The 15,607-nt window shown below is 43.6% G+C and overlaps 1 protein-coding gene across 1 annotated transcript in view; it reads left to right on the top strand.

Annotated features, from left to right (window-relative positions):
* NECAB2 (N-terminal EF-hand calcium binding protein 2) overlaps positions 1–15,607 on the top strand; it is a gene marked incomplete at both ends in the record, with an annotated part of 80,045 nt that overhangs the window by 9,233 nt on the left and 55,205 nt on the right. Inside the window, one exon of the mRNA XM_080638657.1 lies at positions 808–832. Coding sequence (XP_080494783.1) covers positions 808–832 — 25 coding nt within the window. The remainder of the gene's footprint in view (positions 1–807; positions 833–15,607) is intronic.

Below are 15,607 nucleotides of genomic sequence, written 5' to 3'. Positions count from 1 at the left end.
GCGCATGTTAATTTTTTGGTAATTTATGGCCAAACCTGCGCCAGCAGGTATTTTTTGCAGGAACCTGTAAGATTGCAACCTTTGCACAAGCCTTTTGCTATTAATTGCATTATCAAGGGTCTATTTCTAAAATGAGACTAGTCAAAGACATAGCAGTTGTTTCTGCTGTTTTTCCTTTGCCAATTCAGCCATACTACACATTACTGCAATTCTATTTTCTTCTGAAAGGGCTATGTGATTCCTCTCTGTGGGCTGCTCCTCCACACTGTAGTTTTAAGTCTAAATATAATATTTTTCCCATAGAGGAAATGTGCTTTTTTAAAAAAGAATATTGTAAATAATTTTAGAAGGGCAGAACTGTGAAACCTACTTTAAGAGATATTATTGATGCTAGAGAAATTGGCTGGGCATGCTGCACAGCTGTTATAATTTTTTTTGATGGGTATTTTTGATGTGTTGGATCCATGGTTTTGTCTTTCTTCTGCAAGGGAGGTGGGAGATGGTGGAGCTGCTGGAAGTATTTTGTGTTTATTTTGCTAGCTAACCAACCCATTTTCTACCAGTTATTCCAAAGGCAACCATGTTGATACTCTACTCCAGCCGTGGTTGTCCATCATGTGGGTCTGGGGGTGATGGGCTGAGCCCTGCGAAGAGTGAGCTCAGTAAAACACCTGAATTGGCTGAAGGAGCTAGAGTGTGTGGTCCTGCCCTGTGTGGGGGGTTGAACATGGTCCCAGTGTTAAAGGCTTCACCCTCTCAAAGTCAAACAACATAGTAAACATGTTTCTCTCTGTCTTTCGATTCTAGATTTTCCGAAGAGCTGACAAAAATGGTAAGTCTGTATATTCCTATTTCATATTTCTTGATTGAACTTTTGTCAGTATTACCGTTTTTCCTGATAGTGACCTCTAACTATTTAAATGTCTTTCAGCTTACTGGGCCTGATGCTGATAGGGCCTAAGCATCAGAAAACATTTCATTATTTCTTTGGCTGAGATATTCTTAGAGCAGATGTGATACTAGTGTGCAAGTCAGCATGGTGAGATTCACCAGATTTGGGGCAATTTCACAAAAAAAGAGCATAAAAATAAATCACAACTAAGTGATAAGTGACAATTCACCTCTTGGAATAGCTTTGCAAAATGAATCTAATCTGTGAATATTAGTAGTTTGGTTCCTAAAGGACTGGATACATGCATTGAGGAGCAACATGTATTGATTTGTGTTTTCAGTATGTGCCTGTAGAAAGCTGAATAACTTTGCTGAGTCTAGTCTTTCCCTTAGGTGGGGAGTAATGTGGAGGTTACATGGCTTGGGATCCTGAAAGGAGCTGCTCTTCTGTGAGGCAACAGTTATGGGAAAAAGAGGCAATGGGTCCAATCCCAGGATCTCTCTCCATCCTAAAAAGCAATTGAATTTTAGCTCCTAGCTAAAATCTCAAGAGCTAGTCTCTAGTTAGTCCCTGTTGTACAAGAAGAAAATTAAACACGTGTTAAAACTGTGTGTGTGTGCAGAGGGACATGTGGAAGCAAAGGAGCACACAGGAGAGTTCGTTTTCTCCCTGGCAGATTTCAAACGGATTTACCTGATTTCTGCAGGGTCTTATAGATACATAGTATCACTGCCCCTAGGAAAGGCAGTGAAGGCTGCTGTGGGCTGGCTGCCATGTGAGCAGTAAATGCCCTGTTAACGTGGGCATTTGATTCTAACAACTGACACAGTTATAAGACACTGAAATTTGTTGCTTGGATGAGCCGAGCAGTTGTGCGGTGGAAGGGGAATGCTGGCAATGGGGGGAGAACACTAAGTGCTGCTTACAGAAGAAAATTTCTGCTTGACACCCAGACTGTCATACTTCACAGCCTCCTGAGCACTTAATTGTGCATAATTGGAGACCAGGAGGTTTTGTTTGATGAAATATTAGATGCTGCCTCTGCTTTCTGCTGGCTGGTGTGCCTGCCTCCATGGAGCTGAGTGCTGGGGTTGCCAGCTTCTAATGAAGAAGTATTAACCTGCCACTTGCTCTCCATCAGATGGTGGGGCATTTGGAGTACAATTGTCAGTGTCTCTGATGTTTCCCACCTCAGCTTGAAGTTGAAAATGCCACTCCAAGCTTTGACCTGTGAAACTGTCCCTTGCTAAGCCCCTGTTTAGCCTCTGTCCTGCTGGACCTTCCTTCCAATTTCCAGGTCAGTCACTGTGTAGGGCATTTGAAATCAAAAGCAGTGATTTTTTTTTATTTTTTTTTTCTTTTCAATAACAAATGATACCCTCCTGAGCAAAGCTTGAAAAGATGCACTTAAATATACTGGTCTTGATGCAGTTATTTTCAATGACTGCTTTTTGAGCTATGCCAAATGATTCTGTGGTTTTTATTCCAATTAAGTTTAGAATAGCTGCAATGGGGCTGAGGAACTGGAACTCAAAGTACAAAATCTTGTCTTGGCTGTTGTGCCAATATTAAGGTTTTTCTAGTATGGGCAAGTAGAGAAGCTCAGAAGTTGCTCTTGAAGCTCTGGTATTCCTCATTCGCTGCAGCAGGAAGGAAGGTGCTGCTGCCTGTCAGGAACAGGCAGACATGTCTTTCCAACCCGTTCAAGAGGGTAAAGCTGCATTTTGGTGGTTTTACCACATCACAAGGTCGTGGGAGTTAAAATTTCGTGCAGCTCTCCCCACAGGGACAGCTCTCTTGGTGTATTTTGTAGGTGACGGTGGCTAGACATGAATCTGGGTGATAATTGAGAAATGGGGTGGGTGATAATTGAGAAATGATGAGCCTGTGGATCTGCCTGATCTGCTCTGGTGATGGGTTTCTGAGAAGACAGATGTACCTTTGGAAAGCAGGTGATGTTTACTGACCAGTTCCCTTGCTGTTATTGAAACCCATCCAAACGTCTTGGTTTTGCAACCTTGTAGTCTGTTACTAATAACGACCAAACATTCCTTCAGTGTTTTAACTCGAAAAGTAAGGTAAAGGTCAAATAAGGTCCTTCCATCAGCAAGAGCAAATATGTTGTTCTTACCTCTGGCCCTCACCCTGGGAAAAACCTGCTCAGCTCCTCCATTGTCTTCTCCCTGAATGTTCCTCCCTTTGTAAGGCTCGAGCAAGCAATCCATATGGATAACAAGCAGGACTGCTCTCCTTCATATGGACAGGAAGACCATGAGTGGCGCAGGTACCGTGCGATACTTAAAAGCATTTTCTTGTCCAGCTCATTCAACCAGAGGGAGTCTGGAGTTGAGCAAAGAAACAGAGATTAATACCCCAGAGCTGACCTTGGGGTGTCCATTAGCCACAATGGGCACCCAAACGCCTCTCCATGGAGCTGCTGTCCATGCAGATGTACCCTCCTGGGGGTCAGGTACCCCATAATGTAATGCTCATGGGGAGCATTGCTCATGGATGAGTGGTCTCTTTGGTTGGACATGCTGTGCCGATACGAAAAGATGTTCACCCCTTCAAAGATATTCCCCTGGATGCTGTTTGAACATCTTTATTCTGTTCAGAGCAACTGGAGTTCTTCTTGATTAGGTCACAAAATGTTAAAATACATGTGGATTGTCAGTGATGTATCTGCCACCCATTAGCTGTTAATGCATTGGGTGTAAAGGTGACAGGCTGACTAGTCAGAACATATAACCAGCTTGGGGTGATATGAATAGGCACCAGCAGGACAAGCCCTACCCCAGTGTCTGGTACTTAAATTGGTGGTTCATTGTCAAGGATGTTGCTGGGCAGGAATCTGAACTGCTTAAGGGTGAGAGCTGTCACTGCCAGGGCAGAAGGTCTGAGCACTAGGCTTGCAGGGGGGTGAGGAGACCACCAGCGCTGAACAGGCAGGATAAGTGCCGCCCTGCTCTGGCCAGGCTGCTGGCACTAGTTGCTCTACTGAAATTTGTCCAGCTTCTTTTTAAGCCTGGATAGGCACTGCAGTGAGGCACAGCTGGTGCTGTTAATGATGGCCAAATGGTCTATGAAGAAAGAGTTATCTCCACCTCCGCTTCCACCCTCATTGCTTGCAATGCACATGACCTACAACTGCGTTGTTTGGATAACACAGTGCAGTGCTGTCCATGAAACTAACGCTGCCAGGCAAACAAGACGATGCCTTTTCCTTTTTCTGATGTGGATGACAGGCTGTCACAAAGCAGTTTGGAGTTCAGTGGCAGCTCTATCCCTATGTTGGCTCCTGCAAGGTGAGGTGGCCCAGCATGTGTCAATCTCATCATGGCTGCTTTCCAGTCCCACTGAGTAGGGTTGTTTCTGTGATCTTGGGGCTGTCTCCTGAAGGACTGTGTGTCCTGCAATGATTTTCACTACATTTATCTAGATGCTGCTTTTTTGTTGAGACAACATCTGCCAGCTCCAGCCATTCATATTTGCTGAACTCTTGAGTTTGCTACCTTTCATAATCAGCTCAGTACATTCTTCTGCAGCCTTTTGGGGTCACGGCTTCCCACAGCTGCCTCTCCAGTCCCCTGCAGCTCACAGCAACTGCTGCAGGAAACAGGCAGGAATACTTCCCTTGGTACAGCCTCCCTGCAAACTGTGGCCCAGAGGTTTCCAGAGCGAGAGGTAATATCCTTGTATTTAATATCACCAGGGACCTCTTTTTCACAGTTTTCTCTTTGACATCCTGGCCTTTAATTTATTGATTTGTTAAAATTCAGTCTCTTCATGGCTTTACCTGGTGCAGCTCTGAGGAGCAGTGGAAGCGTCAGCCTGCTGCGTTCATGCTTCCCCACGGGTGGCCTGTGTGCTGTACAATGAAAATCCTACACTGTTAGGTTTTTGTTGGAATCCCAGGAAGGGACACCGAGCCCTGGGCAGGCTGCCAGGAGCACAGGTTCATGGTTTCCCAAAATATTTTACTCTGTTAACACGCTTGTGCTGTCTGCACATGTGCAAAGGTTCTTGTCTGGCAGGGACTTTGCTTGTTTAATTGACCTGCTGAGGCGAGTCATTCTATGGCGCTGTATGATGGTGGCATATGGGGGACAGAGCTCCCAGGGCAGGCAGTGCTGGCAGGTTTACCCAGAACTGGCAGCTCTTGCTCTCCTTGGCTCTTATAGACCTGTGTAGGAGCCCTACAGAAATAACAGGTGGAAATCTGAGTAAAACTTCAGCTCTTGTGTCTAGTTTTAACTAGAACCTCTCACATAACTTCTGCCATGCAGAGATCAGGTGATTAAAGGGTCACGTAAGAGAGGGGAGAGATTTTAAGCTTAAGGCATTGCCCTATTTAATGTCCAGCTTCCTACAGTCAAGAGGTCATAAATCAGCATCTTGATTTTAAAAATTTTATTCTGTTTTTCCTTCCAGTCTGGTAAAAATGGCACTTATGGTGTTAAAGCAACGTGGCTGGTTCTGACACAGTAGCTATGGAGCCTGATCATGTGAATTCTCCCTCAATCCCTTCCTTCCAAAGCTCCTCAGCATAAATTGTTAATTCATGTAAAATTGAATATTCTTGGTGCAAGATGCTAAACCACATCATTATCCCTGCCATGTTCAGGTACTTGCATTAAGGTGATTTGATTCAGTGTCTACATACTAAGACATTGCTAATGAAGCAGCCCTTGCTCGTTTAAAGATGTCCTGGTCTCCTGGCTCAGAAAAATGAGATTCTGTCTCTAATGTGATTTAAGCCCCCAACCTTTTTCCCCATTGATAATATCAAGCAGCTGGATTTACAACTATCTATATGGTAAACTCAGCAAACGGTTTGGATAGCACACCTTGAAATGGTGAGAACATTGGAGATACCTGGATAAACTGGCAAATAGTCTGAAAAAAGGAAGAAGTGTAACCTTCTGACAGTGAATTATTCAACTAGCTTTAGTCATACTTTGCAGGGGTATGGCTGTTACTCATTCAAAATAATCTTTTTCTTCTGTGTAAGAGTGTTTTTCCTTTCTCTGCTAATAGATTCACCTACTGTCTTGTAACCCTCCCAGCCCCAGTAAACAGTATTTTCTTTGACATATGGTAGGGAAATGGAGTTACCTTGTTTTAGGCTGGTGAAGCAGAGCTGTCAATCATCTGAATTATCTACTGTGTACTTTAATAATGTCATTAGAAAGCTGTTAATCAATTTCAAGTTAAATAGCCCAGGATCCCCTTTGAAAGATTAAGACTGTATAATTTTGACAGAGCAGCCTAATTGCTAGCGATTCACTGCAAAAATGTTGCTTCCTGAAAATTGGAGTTTTATTATCTTGAAATCTCCAGTCACTGCCACCACTCAACTGCCATGTCTTGAGTGTAACTAACTGTGAAGTGCATCCAGCTTTACTCTTGTGGCTTAGTTGTATGGGTTTTGCTGCACTTATCAGATCTTGTTCATGGAAATGCCCATTGGTCTGGCCTATCCATGGGGCTGGCTTGCTGGGTACTGAGGGTTAGGTGGTTTCCTCTGGATCTCTGCCATGGAATAGGAGAGATGCAAAGGAAGATGTGCCAGAAAAAGTCTTGGCATATGGCTATAAAGTGCCTAGAGAAAATGGCAGGAGTAGCTGGCAGTGGTGCAGTATTTCACTTGACAGTGACCAGGGAAGTTAGCATTGTGGTTTGGCCAGTTTGGCACCTTCCAATTGCTGCTGTCCTTGTGACCTCTGTGCCGAGAACTGGCCCTAACCATTGTCCTTCTCCCTTGAATGTATCATATCTAGAGAGGTGTGGATGGGAATGAAGCCATTCGACACATGCTGCCTTGGATGGCTGCTGCTGTTATCAAAAATTAAATACAATGAAGTACGAACATGGATTAAACCAATTTCATTTATAAATTTAACATAGAGATCTGGAGTGCAAATGGTGAGAGGAGGTTTCAGTTTTCAGTTGATCTGGATGATCAGCTGAAAGCCTGTAGAAGGATGTAGCAGAGCTGGTAAAGGAAAAAAGGAAGAATGAATGCATGAAAGTCGTTGGAAAGGGCTTCTTGGTTAAGAGCCAACAAGAGCAATAGGGTTATGGCCATTCCTATCCCAGTAGGGCTTGCCCTTTAAATAGCTGCATACAGATATCTGTTAGTCACTTAAGAGCTCATTAAAGGTGATTTATGCTGTTATTCTTTGGAAGTAAAGGTTTGCATATCCCAGTGTTGGAAGCCTTATAGCAAATTGCACTACAAATGCTGGGGGCACATACAGAGCTGCTGACAAGCAGAGAACATAAATATCTTTGGACATCAGCATCATAACAAACTGGCTAAGGAGCCTGGTTAGCTGGCAGCAGGGTTGTGCTCTTCTGAGCAGAGCAAGATCTGCTTCCTAGGTATAAACTATTGGCACTGCTCTGACCGATGTCTTTGTGGCCATAATGCCCTTGCCACCACTGTCTCTTCATCTGTGGAGCTCACAAACTTCAAAAGCTGGAAAAAGGAGGAAAAGGAAATCAAGCAAACAAAAAGCCTCAGGCACATCTCACAGTCCCAGTTTGATATGTTAAAGAACCGAGGCATGGCATAAGTGCCACCTAAGTGGAAAGCAATCTTGTTAATCATCAATATGGAAATGAAGAGACTGGGGCTTGAGGTTTCTTCATGGTTCAGGTTTCTTGCTTAAGGGATGGTTGTGGGAGAGCAGGGAAAGCCCTGGCCCTTCAGCGGAGGGAAAGGGCTGAATGAGTCTTGTTGTGGTGGGTCTCCAAAAGAGCAGTGGATGAAGTGCCCAGCAATTTCCAGTCTTCCTAAGGGCTGTGTGCCTGTCCTCAGTGTCTCATTTGTAAGCAGAGACTGTTTCTCTGCTTTCAAGACTTCAAGGATCTGGGAAATTTGCAGGATTTTTAATAGTAATTATTCTCAAAGCCTCACCTTTTCAGCCTTCACTTGGAGAAATGATTCTGATCATCTCTAATGAGCCTAGAACAGGAAGAAATGGGTGTTTGTTGTGGATGTGATTAGAGCTCGAATTCACAGCAACTGGACCCAGACCACTGTGCAAATGTTTCCTTTTCCCTGTTTCACTCCAAGAATGCCCCTTGCTGAGCTTGAGTCATTAATAAGGAAACTTGAGCAAAAAAGGGTGAAAATGCGTCTTCAGTTCTGGCCAGGAAAGAGGGAAAGAAAAAACTGTCACTGGTGAGCAAATGGTCCAAATACCCCGTTTTTAGTGTTCGTTTTCAATGCTTTATGTCCCTGTACACTCCTCGTCTGCAGGTTAAAGGAGACATTTTTGAATCAGGAAATTGGGATTATGGTCTGAGCACAGCACTGCTAGCCTGACGTGTGCTAAACATCATGTACTGTTTGCTTGGTTTCCTGCCTGTAGTGATGGTTGCACTTTAGTCCATTCTTTACTTCGGAAACCCAAGAGCCTGTCACTATTCAGCCTGCTCATCCTGCCTAGGCCCATCCTTTTTTTTAATTAATGGCATCTGATTGCTGGGCAAAACCTTCCATTCTGGAGTTGTTCTGAGTTTAGAAATAGCAGGCATCCATTACTAATTACCTTGTTAATTTATTGAAACATTTTTAGAAAATTGCTTGATTGGAATTTGGAGTGGTAATTGTCCATAAGGTGGTTTAAGACTCCAAGTACTTATCTCCCCACCTTCATTCATCAATTTAGGCCCTTTTGGAGAATTCACTTGCACAGGACTTGAATGGTGGGTAGCAGCTGGAACTCCAATAATATTGCACCAAAGGCATCAAGGAAGAAAAATGAAGACATTGTAACTTTGGGTGTTTTACTCAGATCTTAAAAAGATGCTAGGTAAGGACCATGATACCTCCATCTCTCTATCTCTGTCTCTGTTATCTATATCTATATTTATGTATCTCAGAACAAAAAGACCCCAAACACCTAATAAGCCTCCTGCTGTACATACAACTCTTCCTTCCACACCTCTGCATGCATTTTGGAATTACAGTTTTACTGTGAGCTCTCAGGAGCCTTGCAGTCCTTGCTAAAATGGGCTACCACTCACCAAAACTGCTTATCTTGCAGACCAAAGTAATTACCTTTCTGCATGGCTACTGCTCCTCATGCACAGGGAAAACTTTGAGCTATTCATAGCCCACTGGTGTGTCCAAATTAAATCATTAGTTGTAAGTTAAAATATTTTAACTCTTGCATAACAAAAGCACTATTAGCAGCCACCCACATGTAAGTGGTTTTCTGAGTATGGATAAGTCTGATAGGTTTTTCCATGCCCAGATGACCAGTCTAAATGTATTTCTCTTTCCTAAATAAATAAAGATTTGCATTTAGATTTTATGTGACAATCAAAATGTACCTTGTAAAATTGTGTAATAACCTTTATTTACAAGGAGGAAGTTTGAATTTGTTTTTCAGTTTTTGGGACTCCTGTGTCATCTCTTAGCTCTCTATTGTATATTCATTTATCCTTCCAAGTCCTTGCAAAGTTCACAGTACATGGTTTTGAAGAGATGACATATGTTTAAATGGGAACATGCAGTTCCCAAAGTAATAAACAAGCTTATCAACCTGATGATGATTTCAGAGATAATGGAGAAATTTTCTACAGGTATTTCCTGGTCATGCTCTATAGGCTGTCATTAGATGTGTTCAGTGCTTCTGTTCATCCTTTGACACTTTGAACTTAGGATTTCATTTCCATCATTGACTGACTGGCTTGAAAAGGCATTTCTCAACTGCTTGTGCCCTTTCAGGGCTGCTTTTTACTTTCAGCAAAGGTATGAAAGTATTTGGTGCACCTGTGTGTAGGAGAAGGAAAGAGCTGAGAGTTTTCAGGACTTTTTTCTTCTCATGTCATTTTTTATTAGAAAATGAATATTAGAATCATAGAGTATTTTTATACTTCAAGGTAGAGCAGGTTTGAGCTGGGCAAGGTTTGGATCCTGCCCACAAAATCCCCCATGAATTCAAGCCAATGGTGTGGCCAGCAGATGACCTTTAATTTCCACAAGAGAAATGTCCGTATCCCATTTATTTCTGCACAGCATCAATTTATGGCCCATCACTCTCTAAAACTGTTGTTCTTGACCTGTTCCTAAAGCTTTTCTCTGCTGAGAGAACAGGCTACCAAATAGAAGGTATCATGAAAGCATTCATGGACAGCGGGCAATGAAGTCACTACTGCTCTGAGTGTGACCTGCACACGGTGGCGTGCTGGCAATAGCACTGGGGGGTTATCCACAGCTTGGAAAGTTGATCTATTAAAACAGAGTGCATGGCTTTCCAAGCAACTGGCTTGCTGACACTTCATCTGATATCCAATAATGCAGGTGCCTGACTGCTATCGTGCAGAATGCCCTCTCCTCATTATTGAAAGTACAAATTAACGGCAGTGTTGGTGGACATCACCAGTGTCCTCGCACTTTTGCTGTAGAATCTGCAGCTAGAATATCAAGACAGACTTAAAGGAAAAATGAAACAATCAGCATCACTTAATATTAAGGCCTTCTTCAGGCATGCTCTCCAGCCCAAGGCACTTGCTGCCTTGTGACTGTAAAGCTATTTACATGTTGGTCCATTCTGGGGCTGTGCTGGCATCTCCTGGCTGCCCTCTCTGCCCAGCACCTTCCCTTCTTCTGGCTGCCAAGCCTTTCTCTTCTCTCCCTCAAAAATTCAAAGCAAAACCCATGGTAAAAGTCAATAACTGCTGTGACCTTCAAGGTTTCCTGACATTCCTGCATTGATGATAAATGGATTTGAACCTCAAAGACAGTCTGATACTTAAATGCACAGTTTTTTCGCACCTTCACATTTTATTAGCCTACACCTTAGCCCATCAAAAATTCAGATGGTGATGCTGACTAAGGGGTCATCCTCATACAAATGCTGTCTGGGCAGGAGTGTCTGCCTTTGGGTCAACGCTGACGTCTGTTTTCTGCTGGACCTTGCTCAGAGGGGTCAGATGTAAAGAAGCAGGCTAGATCAGAGCTTTTGCATTGGAAACCACCTGTCAGTCTGTCTCATGCCTGGATTTCCAGCCTGAGCCATCAGTCGAGCCTTCCTGCTGTCTGCATTTATCAGTTAGAGGTTCAGGGTGGTCTGAGACCTGTCTGAGCATCCTCCTGCAGTTCATCAAACCTCTTGCCCTCAGGAAATGTTGCTCCCTATGCTTAACAAATGCTGATCTGGCAGAGCAAAGATGTGTCTGTGTTTGGCCTCTGAGTAATGCAATTGCTTTGCACTGGAAAGTGGGGCAGCGTAGCTTTGTTCAGCTTTTAGGGTGGGTTTTGTGTGTGTGATGGAGTCTGAGCATTTCTGTAAGGAATGTTCTTTTTCTGCTGTGTCTGTTCTCTTGCTTGGCTCCTCCCTTCAGTTGCTTTTATACAGACAGCTGAAAGCAAACAGCAGCATTCAAGTATCCCTGAGAGATGCAGGGAGGGGAGATCACGCAGAGGTTACTGCTTTAGCCTGGCAATTTAAGGCTGAACATTTGATCTGGAGGGCAGTGTTTCCAAATACTCCTGCTTTGCTTTGAAGTGCACCAATTAAGGTCTGACATATGATGTAATCTAAAGAAGACAGGGTTCATTATTTTCTTCTGTCTGTGGGTTGGGAGATGTGGGTTTTCTTCTGCAAATCTCATTAGAGACTGCAGGTTGGACAGGAGTGAACGGGATACGTTATTGTAACGGCTTAAATGGCCTCATTGCAGGTTGTGAAGGGATCGTGATTTCCCAAGGAGACTGAAAGACGCTCATTTAGCCAAGAGGATTTTCAAAGACATTTTTCCAGAGCCAGAGTTGAAAGATTTAATTGCGGGCTGCACAGAAAATGTGTCTATATGGCACGATGACAGCCAGCAATAGGGCACTACGAAACATTTATGGAGCTATAACCTAACTGTGATTCTTAACCAAAAACCATGAGCTTTACTGGTAGTGCCTTAAAAGTGGTGGTTCTTGCCCTGGATTTCTGGAGCATGGAAATTGCTGGATGCTGTCATCTGACCTGGGGAGCTGCAGCTGTAGCTGTTCTGGAGGCCGTTTCAGTTGAAATCTTATATTCATGTGTTTTCCTTACTGATGAGTCACTCTTTGTGAAATACCTTCCCATAACGCCATGCTCCAGTTTCAGGGAGGACGGTATCTGCAGGAAGGTCTTTTCTATGTGGAAATGGCAGCACAAGGCAAAGGGAAGTCTATAACAGCAAGCCAGGGCACCGACGGACATTGAGGGTTAAACACCTATGGAGCTTTTTGAGCTGTCTCATTAATATCTCATGTTGCTGTATCCAGGAAGCTTTTCAAAGTAGATCCAGCAAATCAACATTCCTCCTGCTAAATTCTTCATGTGTTCTTTTTGGCAGAGATGAAATTTTAAAGTGCTTGTAAAGTACTTTTGCGGCTTGGCTGGCTGCAGTAGTCAGGTAGATTAAACTGGTGCAGCTGACTGCAGGCTTTGGAGGCTCGGCTGATGTGTAGCAGTGACCATGGGACATGGTTTGGGTGCAGTGGCAAGCTCCTTGGGTGGACCTAAGCATTTTGAGTGTTGGGACTACATCCCCACAAAGTGTGGGTCCCCATCCACCTTGCGTAGTGGCTCTCTTCTTCAGCAGGCAACATACTCCATCCTCATGCAGGACACCCAAAGGCGTTGCTGCTTTCCTCTGCATCAAAGCTAGGTGTAGTTTCGGTTTGAACCTCTTGATTAAATTCTTGTGATATAGAGTGCCACTGCTAGATATTAGTATGAAGGATCTCAGCTGCTGTTTCCTTCTGTGTGTTATTATCTCAGCTGCCCCTGTGTGTCACCTAACAAGGTAGCATGGACTGTGCCAGGCATTGGAGCCAATGGCGCACTCTGCTTCTCCCTGCCCTGGAATTGTCCTTGCAAGATCCGAGCCCCTTTGCCATAACCAAGATAAAAAGAAGGCTTGATTTTTGTCCTACTGCCTTGGTGGGAGGGTGTCACTGCCACAAGTGTTTTCCAAACTGCTGTGAGATGACTTCGTGCAAAGCTTCTTGTCAGTGTTCAATGAATTTTGCTTGGAAGCACTTATGGATGATGCTGCTTTAGTGGAGAGATGTTCCTGTCCACTAAAACCCTAGATGTTTTACCTTGTTTTTAACTGGATAAGTGATGGGGTTTGTGTGCTCCCAGTGTATTACAAATGAGTGGCAATATGCAGTATGCCAATCGCAGTACACACCTGGGTGGAGGTGACCAGCAAATAGGAACGCCTTAAACGCATTTGCTACCATCACAAGCATCTTGTGTTACCCCCATCTTGCATTATTTCTCCTGCTACCCCACCTAAATCTCACTTACAGATTCTATTGCTACTTTTTCTCAGTAGCAGGACTTCAAAATGTTTGCCTTTCAGTTTAGATCCTGAGAAGTCCTTTCAGGAGCAGCAGAGCAGTTCCTGCATGGAGGCAAACCATTGCTTTTGCCTCCTGCCCTGTTGCTTGCACGCCTCTGCTTTCCATGGCATGGGAGCAAGGGGCAGCACTGAGCTCTGTCATCACTTTAATTAGGTATCCTCTGCAAATCAGCTGTATTTATTGAAGATGGTTTATTATAGCTGTTCAAATTAAATAAGCCAAAAATTGAATCCAGAACAAATACACCGCTGCAAGTAATCCTTATAATTTGCTAGCAATTTTTGCCAGACAATTGTGAGAAAATGTTCTGGCAGCCTATGTTCAGACAATTGGCCAGGAACAGCTATAAATCATGCATATCTTTTCCTTCCTATTATCTTTCTCACTCTTTTAAAATCCATGGGTTAGCAGGGAATATACATTGGACAGAAGAGAAAAAGATCTGAAGCTAAAACAGTGATACATCCAGATCTGTAATTCCCTTCAAAGACAATCTGGAAGACTGCAACAACTAATTTTTTTGCCTGGGAAGATGTGTTAGAAAAGTGTGAAAATGGATGTCCATCGACCTGAGAGAGAGGAACCCAATCATCTTTGGCTTTATGCTTGCTTGTCTGCACAGCAGGAAGGCAGTGTGTTGCTCTGGAAGAAGTCTGAAACTTTCAGAAAATTTCACAGGTTGAAATAATTTAAAATTATTTTTAGAGTCGAAATTTCAGTGCTGTGACCCTGCTGCAGCCTCAGTGCAGAGGGGAAACCTGTGCTCAGCTGCCTGGGAAGATACTCTGGCTGCACTGGTGCTGCTGCTCAACACAACATTAAAGGGCTGGTATCCTCTGAGCTCTGGTTCAAGAATGGCTCAGCCCTGGCTTTGGGTTTGGATCTGAGGTTGGTTCCTGCTGCCAAGTTTCTGCCTTAATTAGATACCAGTATTGAGGCACCCAGTGGGGCACAGCACAGACATCAAGCGGTTTCAGCCCTCTTGTTATCCATTCCTTCCTAACCTCAGTCTGTGAAAGGGACCAGATTCGGGGGCACATCTTTCAGAGTGGGTGGCTTTTTAGTGCTTCTGGTGCTTGGCATGTAAACATGGGATTTATTTTTTTTAACCCAAAATAATTAACTCCAGGAGCTTGCAGAGCCTGTGTATTCTTTAGGCACATAGTGGTTTGATTATGTATTGCTCTGCTGTGTGGGCACTGAAACACAGTTTTTCACCTTGTCTGCTAGTAAGTATGCTGAGACTTACTTTCTTTTCCAAAGGATTTTCTGTTCATCATGGCAATGTTACTTTCCCAAACGGCTGGTTTGCTGGCTTTCAACCATGCTACACTCTGTTAAGCAAGGATGCTTTTCCTTCCTCCCCTTTGTAGTACCATAAGCTGCTTGCTTTGTTCCCTTACACCTCCCTGCCCAGTTTCTAAAAATGCTTGAATTAATAGTGGCAAATAATTCAAGACCAACCAAAATCAGTGTATTCACATTAAGAGGCTTCTCACAGTATAACAGACCTTTTACTTTCTTAATGTTTCTCACAGTATAACAGACTGTGAGAAAGTAACTTTTACTTTCTTAATGTTTCTCACAGTATAACAGACCTTTTACTTTCTTAATGTAACAGACCTTCTTTCTTAATGTGTAATAGACACACCTGTTAGGAATTAATATCTGAAGCCACTTAGTGGTTTGTTATTCCCAGTAGAGCACAGAGGGACTACTTTTGGCTCTGCAGGAGATATATGGAGCAATCTGCACTCCTGGCAGTCAGGAGCAGCTACAGTCCTGCTGTGGCAGCACACTGCCAGCTTCCTTGACGCCGCAGATAGCTAATGTGCAACACTCACCAACCCCTGTGCCTTCCCTGTGGGGTGGGATAAGAGGAAAGGAAGGGTGGAGGGGCAGGAAGCGACCATGCATGGATTTGAAATGCTTCCACCTGGGAAAAGTGAGCAACGGGAGGGTACAACTTGCCTGTCTGGGTTTCTGACTGGAGACCAGGAGTAGGAAAAGGGGAATTTAGGTGTGTTCCTGGGCTTTATGGAGGTCAGGCTTTGGTTATATGCAAACATAGCCATGTGCAGTTTTCTTGTTATATTTTTGTAGCAGGATCGATAGTGGTATCAATTAATACAACGGGTAGGTGTTAAACAGTGGGGAAAAAAGTGTGTATTATAATTGAAAGTACTTGTACAAGACCGTAAAAACAAGATGAAATATTTCTATTTTTCAAAGAAGGGAACCAGACTTGTTTCCTCTCCCCTGCATCCTGTAACCTAGTTGCTGGAAAGCAGCAGAGTTTAGATCTTGCAAGCAGAATTCTTAAGCTGGAAACTAAAGAGGAA

The sequence above is a fragment of the Psittacula echo genome (assembly GCF_963264785.1).
Source record: "Psittacula echo genome assembly, chromosome: Z".
Classification (NCBI taxonomy): Eukaryota; Metazoa; Chordata; class Aves; order Psittaciformes; family Psittacidae; genus Psittacula; species Psittacula echo.
This window is presented reverse-complemented; position numbering and strand designations above follow the sequence as displayed.